The sequence below is a fragment of the Saccostrea cucullata genome, unplaced genomic scaffold (genome assembly GCF_032062105.1).
Source record: "Saccostrea cucullata isolate Sc308-1 unplaced genomic scaffold, CSIRO_AGI_Scuc_v1 ctg1372, whole genome shotgun sequence".
Lineage (NCBI taxonomy): Eukaryota > Metazoa > Mollusca > Bivalvia > Ostreida > Ostreidae > Saccostrea > Saccostrea cuccullata.
Genome location: NW_026925653.1, coordinates 50,101 through 58,912, shown reverse-complemented (window position 1 = coordinate 58,912; position 8,812 = coordinate 50,101). Strand labels below are relative to the sequence as shown.

The following is an 8,812-nucleotide window of genomic DNA, read 5'->3' as shown; positions in this document are numbered from 1 at the left end:
ACACCGTTTAAAAGAGTTAACACCAGTTTCAATAGGAGGCCTAGATTTTTTACTTACTTTAGTTCTGTGACAGTTGCCAGAAATATGCTTGTCATTAAGCGTAGTAAAAAGATTGAGCAACATATTTATGCTGAATGAAATGAGTTGAAAACAGAATCGTGGCAATCTTCCAAACACATCCAAGGTCTGTTTGGAGCATAACGGAATCAGCCAAGAAGGAATCATATTTATGAAACATTCATAACTTCCATGTCCAGGATATGGTCCGCTGATAATAGCTGGGCAGATTTAAAAATTGTAACAATTTAGGTTACATGTAATATATCATGCAAGGATGTTCATTTTTTGTAGGAGTTAAATAATAGTGATTGAATGTTAATTTGGTTTTATATATTTTTACCTAACATTTTTTAACTCATTTAAAGATCATAGCAAATACCGGGAAAACTCGTCAAATTTAGACATTTATTCGGCACACTGGCCATTTAACAGTGGGGTTTCTTTATCGTTCCAACGTCGATTTTTTCTTTTAAAGAACTTGGTTCACTTTATATCATTTTTTGCCCTGAGAGAAAACTAACTATTTCTTATTTATTTTATTACTTTAGAATATGGGCTTTCAGAAAATTGTCATCAATTGCTTTTAATATTTTTAATAAAAGAAATATAACATCTAGAAAATGGCTTGGTCATTACATGACATAACCTTTTTGACGTCGTGTTAGACTCGACGTCATTCATTTGATACACATACATAGTAAGCATAAAACAGCCTCCATTGTTGAATATAAATTTATTTATCTTAAAACTCTACTGGCAGACCAAGGCAACATAACATAAACCGATTTATTTGAAAATAAACCTTATTTGATTATAAAATGGTGTAAACAAAAAAACAAAATTTCTTTAACGATAACAAATGTATATATATTTACAACAATTGGACCAAGTTAATGATTCACTACATGTACATGTTTAACACAGTCATGCATTTCCGTAAATTCAGTTTGTAAAAGTGAAAGAATTTAAGATATTCACAATTTCATCTAAGATTACACACACACATTTATATATTCTTTATATAACTGTGATTTTTTTCTTTGTAAAAATATAACTAATGAATCTGCTATTTTTTTTTAAATAGCTATACCGTGGTAGAGGACACACATAAAATAGATTTATTATATTTCTGTGAATTTTTGCATGTTAAAATATGCTTTATACATGTATATTAAAATTTTTGATCTGCAATTTAAATCTTTGTCCATTCTAATTATTCCTCCACACCCTCCTCCTCTGATTCGTCAATTGTGTCCGGAATTACACTCGCATCATCAACAAATTGTCCCCAGTCACAAACCGGGCGGAGTGACTCCTTGTATCTGCCCAGAGCAAGAAACCATATGGCTGCTGCAACATGAGCACAAACTCCAACCACGCGTGCACCGGACCTGCATTTGCAATACCATGCAGTTATGTTAGACTCGTTATAACGAATCCATAGAAGATATGACCTAGCAGAAACATGTCTGCTTTGAATCTTGACTCTTACAAGATGAGAGTCATCCTTGTGAACCATGATATCTGCCCCGCCATGAAAATGTTCCTCGGCATAGCTTTTACATAGCTTAAGTTGATAGGTCCCGCAAGTGATGTTTCTTATGTCATCCTCATCTAGGCGTGGGAAGTTCTCAATTTCACCTGCTTGTCTCCACACTGCAGTTCGAGAGTTAAGCTTTTGGGATTCAACCTCTTCCTTTAAATGGTTGACTTGAGCTGACAGGTATTTCATTTTAGAGGCTGTGGCAAGATCTTCATTAGCATCACCTGTGTGTAAATATTTTAATTATTTTTCAAAATGTCCTGCACATGTAGTACATGTATTATTATCAGTAGATCGAACTATCTACTTTTAATAGAATATTTTTTTTATTAATAATACATGTATAGTGACTTGAAACATTGTAATCATCATAGGCGTAGTCACAGGGGGGGCAGCGGGGGCACTAGCCCCCCCCCCCACTTTCGTATCTGGGGGGGCAAGAGTATGTCTGTGCCCCCCCCCCCCCACTTTTTAAAGAAGAACCAAATCACAGCTAATTAACCCCAGCATTACCTTTACTATACGAAATCTTCATTGAAAGGACCCCCCCCCCCCCCCACTTTTTGAGCCTTGTATAATTGGATTTGAAAGTAACTTGCCTTTGAAAAAAAGTTGGCCCCCCCCCCCCCCCCCCCCCCCCCACGAAATAGGATTTTCGAGTTGGGGCAACATTCCCTTTTTTTTTGCTTGTCAAAGAATTTCTGGAGTTGAGCCCCCCCCACTTTTAAGTTTGGCTTTTTTTTTTTCTTTTTTTTTTGCTTGTCAAAGAATTTCTGGAGTTGAGCCTCCCCACTTTTAAGTTTGGCTTTTTTTTTTTTTTTCTTTTGCTTGTCAAAGAATTTCTGAAGTTGAGCCCCCCCACTTTTAAGTTTGTGACTACGCCTCTGAATCATAGTCATCTTTAATATTCATAATTATACTTTCAGATTTTTTTTTGAGGGGGGGGGGTTATTTTTGAAACAAACCTGTGGACAGCGGTGGATAATATTTATTGGAGATCGAGCACACGATCTTGATGTAATCGCCGATGTATGGTACTTGGCTGGTGGGTAGTATGCGATCGAGGAACTTCCATCTCTTAATCCGTGCATTTGAAGATTCAACGACCCATCGTATCTAGTGAAAATGATACTACACGTATTTGAAATAATACATTAAAATGATGACATTGATAACTACGTATTGTTAAAATTATAATTCCTTCTCTGAATTTACACTTGAGTTTGATTGAATTTTAAATAGATAATTTTATTTAAAAAATATTTTATTTTCAATGCAAAAAATACCTTCGTAACTAAGCGGCTTGTATTGGCGTCCTGTGTCGATAACTGTTTCTCTCCTTTTTTCATGAAGGAGGGCATACATGCTTTAATTCCAAGCTCTTCGAGGTATTCTATGGAATCTCGGAATCCCCGGTCCACAATGAAAATATCATCTTCTTCCATCCAGTTTAAAACATCTTCTCTGTTTGTCTTCATTATATGATTTAATATTGTAGCATCGCTGTTTCGTGCAAGATAAGGTCCTAAAACGGAGATGTAGTATCCACTGGTAGAAACAATTACCATGGGTTTAACCAATGGTCGACCTTTGTGCAGACTATAACTTTTTCGTTGAAAGGTGAAATTCATGCTCTTCTGGATGAAGATGTATGTTCCATCTATGACAAGCAGGGCTTGTGTACCGGTTCCTCCGAACAAAGATTCAGCAAGTGGACGCGTATGTCGGTTGATGACTTCTTGCCGAGATACGTGAGAGAAGCCGATGTTTTGTGGAACAAAACTCTCCATTAACGCACTTCTTACTGCTGAAATAGCCCTTCGAATGCTTGCCTTAGATATATTGAAAATTGAAGATAATACGTCATTGCTTAATCCAGACCTCATTTTCATAAGGAAAATTCCAAGGCTATTTTTTTGACTTCGCACAGGTGTGCGATTTATTTTGCCATCAATATGGGATAATAAATCAAGAAACGAAGCTCTGTTAAGTCCAGTTAGACGGACATATTGCTGATCAGAAAAGTTTTCTTCGTTGTCAAAATCGATTCTTGAGGCTTTATTTTTCAAAGCAACTTCTCTCATATACAACAGAATATCAGTTATTGAACTTCTGTTAACATTAGAGGCTTGAGAAATGACAGATATTTCCTCAAGAGACTCGGCAGTTAAATTATCGTTCAAAATGTGCTTTGCACAACATCTGGTTCCATAAGGAATAAGAATTTTTCGTTGCAAGAAAACAGAATTCCTTGCACTTGCGGGTACTGCCACTAACTTTGGTCCAGGCTTCCGACAAATAAAACAACTAGAGTGGCTGGTAGAAGTTGATGGAAAGGGAAGCGTAACAGATGGAGGGCTTCTGACATATTTGGAAGTTGAAATGCTTTCATGAGGTGGAGAGAAGTTTTTGTCATTTCCTGCATGTGTGACTTCTTTACGTTGTGTTTTCTTTTTAAGATTTTTGTTGCATTTTATGCGACAGTTACTGCATAAAACATCGTCATCAGTAACAGAGAAAATGTGCCTTTGTAATATTCGTTTTTGTTCTCTTGTTATTTTTCGCCTGTCTGTGGGTTTTGTTCTTTTTTGACAGAGAATACAATGGAAATATCGTTTCCTTGTCCGTGGCATTCTATTAAAAAGAAATAAAATTATCAATATTAATTCAATTTATTAATTCAACATTTTCTTTTACCCTACTGGTATAAGCGGGAATATGCCCTATTTACAATATTTTGATAAACCAAATAGCACTCAGGGGAAAAACATGAAAAACAGACAAATTGTAGGCGGAATATTATCTTAGCGAGATATGCCCTTCATACAAACTTGATTCTTTTCCTAGAAAAATATGGGTTAATTAATTTTTTAATTCCACTTGAAAAAGAACCCTCATCAATAAACAAGAGATGCGACATCTCAGAAATTAGCGGATGATCATGATGTATCATATATACTAGAATCTAACCGACGACCAATAGCTAAATCCAACAAGGAATCTTATCGGTACATTTTTAAAGGTCCGCCCTCATTCTCAAATATGGAATGTTTTCAAGAAAAATAGAAATTAGGGAAAACTGTGCTTTCTATGTTAACATTTTCTCTTGGCGAGAAAGTGGGATAATGTACATGCAATATTTTATGAGATTATTGTGAGTGTTGATAAATGGAAATAAAACTTTGTACTGGGATTGGCAGGTTACTGCCCGGGGCATATATTTACGCGATTGACCCCCCCCCCCCCCCCCCCCGCCATTGTTTTATATTGCAAGTATGTACGATGTTTATCACTGATTTTAAACTAATTGAAAAATGTGTGAAATTCGGGGAAAAAAAATCATTCCATCGTTACGGGAAAATCTCCACTTCAGAAAAAAAACACGGTGAAATCGATTTATATTTTTTCCCGCTTATTTATTGTCATGACGACCGTTAAAATGGGCATGCACTGGCACTCTTTTGAAACATGGTAATTCTAACAATTGTGACAATAATACTGCAGACCTTTAATTGAATAATTCCGATGTTGCACGTGTTTTACCAGCTACGGACACATACAATGTTTATATTTTTTTTCAATAGCCTAACAAGTGTTTCAGTATCAGCTGGGTGTGCGTTACAATAATTACTGGAGTTGTCAATTTGTTTGTATCTGTTTATCAGATGTCCAGGCTCTAGGATCATGAAACAGACTCAGAAATTTTCACTGAAACTACTGGTGCAAATTGTTTATTCAGTATTCTTTTATCTTCAAATCTGTACATTACACATTTGTGAAGCATATATTGTCTGCTTGGCAGTCAACATTTTAGATCGGCTTGAATACTTTGACTTTATCTGAAGAACGTTTCATAATCACAACAATTTTCATCTATAGTGGGCGGGATCTAATCAACCAATGAAAACGCACGTTTTAGAGAATGTAACCAGTGGATCACGGCAATTTGTATTCGGTCGTAGTGTATATCTTTGAGCAAGATTTGCGAGAATAAGAAACAAGAAACATATATTGACGCAAGCGTCAAAAATCAGCCGCAAACCAATTAATAATTATTGTTCCTTTTATGAATCAACTATAAAAATCTGAAATGGTGATCTGTTTTTAAAATATCTTTTATTTATCTGTTGATATATATCATCGTGACATTAAACGCTTGTGCACGACATTGCATGATTTTCTTAATTATATAATGCATGTTCAGTTTTACAATATAACTATATATTAGAAAAGTACCCCTGGTCCTCTGCGTCAACAAACCTCGGGTCTTTATAATTAAGAGGCATTTACATTAAAAGTTTAAAACTAAAGTTTACTGTAATCTACAACTAGATATGCAGTGTAGTTTTAATTTAATAAAAACGCAACAAATATTTGGGGCTCCTTATAGATCCGCCACTACATTTTCTTTGAGTTGTAGCGGGAAAATTCTTGGCACATTGTAAAACGTGCATTATCCTCGTCTGCTAAGGACCAAATCTCGTAATATTCTGTAGCCTGCTAGGTCTTTCGATGAATTAACATTTAATCATATTTTTGAAATGTTTATATATGTACATGTGTACACGTTATTTTAAAATAAATAAGTACAGCAAATCCTGTTTAAATGGAGAAAGTAAAATTGTGTAATATACATATAACGCGGTCTTTGCTTTAGACCATGCCCAGCACATGTCCTTATTTTCTCCGCACCTCAGACATGTCTAAGTTTCTCAATCAGGATTGGGTGAAATATTTGCCTCATTTTTTATAAAAATGAATTAATTTTACGTTTATTGAGCGTTCTTGTTAAACATTTAGACGCTCTTTTTAATATACTATTATATTGATGTTAAATATTTTTTATTTAAATTGTTTTAACTCCGCAGACACGCACAGCGACTTCGAACTTTCATATCATATAACCAACAGCCTCCTGGCGGCCGGTAAAAACAGAATACAAATATTTTAAGAATGAACAAGAAAAAAGTGTTATGTTGGGTTACCTCAAATAATGGCCTTCTTATTTTAAAATTAAAATGCTATGCATTTAGACCACAGGCACCTGACGCTACTTATTTTTCTTTTAATGAAAAATTATACACATACATAATAATTATTATTAGGTATGTGTCTATTTTTCTATTAAAAGAAAAAAAGTAACGTCAGGTGCCTGTGATCTAGACCTATAGATGCTCTTTACCAGAGAAAGTGCGTGACCTTGTTTTATAACGTAAAATGATTATGACGTCATATTTCACCCAAGTCGACTGCACATCTAAATAATCATAGACATAAATGAAATAATCAATAAAATGATAGGCCTTTTTTAGCTATGCTTATTCACTTATCCATGAATGCATCCAATGACTGGAAACTTAAATACATGTACCCTCGAATCATGAGTTTTCGTGGCATTACGGTTAATTTGTAATAAATTGCTTCAAGACTGAATAATTGAGATGTTTGTGATTTATCACACATACAAACAATAATTCTCCTTATTATAAAATGATTTTAACTCACATATCATTTATTATTTGTTCAGAGGGTCATTGAATTCTTGCATAGTTGCTCTTTCGATTTTTTTGCTATGTCATATGTTTTCGTGGTATTTATTAAACAAGTAAACTATGGAAACCTAGTCGGGGAAAATCCTTATAAATTTTACAGTGTCAAAAATACTAGTTAATTGACAAAATGATTACATTATTTGACATGGAAATTTATTTGTTGTTAATTAAGACCACATCTATCTGTAAGCCTAAGCTGTATTGCTAAATAATGTAAAAAAAAAATTATCTTTCTCAAGAGTGGCCTATAAATAATTTTGTAAAGCTTTATTTGAATGTTTCATGTTTTTAAATATAAATTCAATGCATACTTAAAGAAATGAAATGTTTAATTTAATAAATTATCAATGGCATAATATTTTTTTCAGCATATAACTTTTTAACACCCCCCATATTTTCTTTGAAAATTATATAAAAAATGACGTTACTAGATCACCGTAGAAAAAATATCAAAAGTGGGAAATTCCAAATTATTGTCACATGACCGGAAGCTGTATGGATAGTTAACAGACGATGATATGCAGGATCGCTGGCTATTTGTTTGTAAGTTTGATATTCAAGTTCAAAACACGACGAATAAACGGATATTACGCAAATTGTCAAATTTGCGAACTATGCATAACTCACTCGCTATATTTTATTTTGGCAAAGGCAAAAAGGTTTAACATGTGGTCATAGAACATGCACAGGGTTCCCTTTTATTAATAGCAAATATGACGTCATTCCGATCTCGCATTGTGGGATTATTCCTAAAAATAAAAAATACCACGAAAACGCATATACCACGAAAACACATGACGGGACGGTATTCATATAACATACATCAGATGATTTATAACCAAGAGCCAAGCCAACACTTGGTTGGAACCCAAAACAGCCTAGTTCTAAAGACTTTTACTTCAGCCCTTTACCTCTAGGCCTTTATGTACATGTTATTATATTATACCTATAAAGAAATGAAATTGTGTACATTTCCTAGTTCATAAAATTAAACAAACAATTATACATTTTAAGCACCGTTTATTTTTTGTTTTGTTTTGCATTGATTCAAATAACTTGTACATAGTACTGCTCAATCGTTTGACATGCAAAATATATGATCGTGATCTGTTCAGATAAAACTGAACAAAACTGAGCTGGCGATTCAAGTAATTATAACAGATTGTTTCTCCACATACACAAAATCTTCATTTAGGCCTAATTTCAAGCAAAAGGAATGTTTTTTTTACTCACCTGTAAAAACTGTATGACTGCATGCGTCACATTCTCGGAACTCTGTTATCTCTGCATGAAATATTCCCAGACTATGTACAGTTGCCTGGTTACAACGACGCGAAAGTGAAAGTAGTAAAATTTCATGTTTTTTTTTTTAATGATTTTATATCTTTATGATTATCCAAACAGACAATTAAAAAATATGCAATATTGAACTTTATAAATAGGAGAATAAATCTATTTTAAAGATATTGCCTATATTACTTTTGCTATATTGCGTATTTAGATGGTATGGAGGTGGGGGGGGGGGTCACACAGAAAACGACAATGCGGGCATGTATCGTCCTTATTTCTGAGAATAAACAAGGTATGAAACTAAAATTCCCCTTTTCGCCAAATGATTGAGAGAAGTTACTCAAAAATTGGCTACTGACACAATTTA

General features: G+C 34.1%; 1 protein-coding gene across 1 annotated transcript; it reads right to left on the bottom strand.

Moving 5' to 3' along the window:
• Positions 1-1,251: 1,251 nt before the first annotated feature.
• On the bottom strand, positions 1,252-8,441 carry LOC134269511 (uncharacterized). Its single transcript, XM_062751716.1, has 4 exons — positions 8,389-8,441; positions 2,890-4,237; positions 2,569-2,719; positions 1,252-1,827 (listed from the first exon to the last, which is right to left on the bottom strand). Exons 1-4 carry the CDS (start codon positions 8,409-8,411, stop codon positions 1,274-1,276), a joined length of 2,076 nt encoding a protein of 691 aa, XP_062607700.1. The 5' UTR covers positions 8,412-8,441; the 3' UTR covers positions 1,252-1,273.
• Positions 8,442-8,812: the final 371 nt, after the last annotated feature.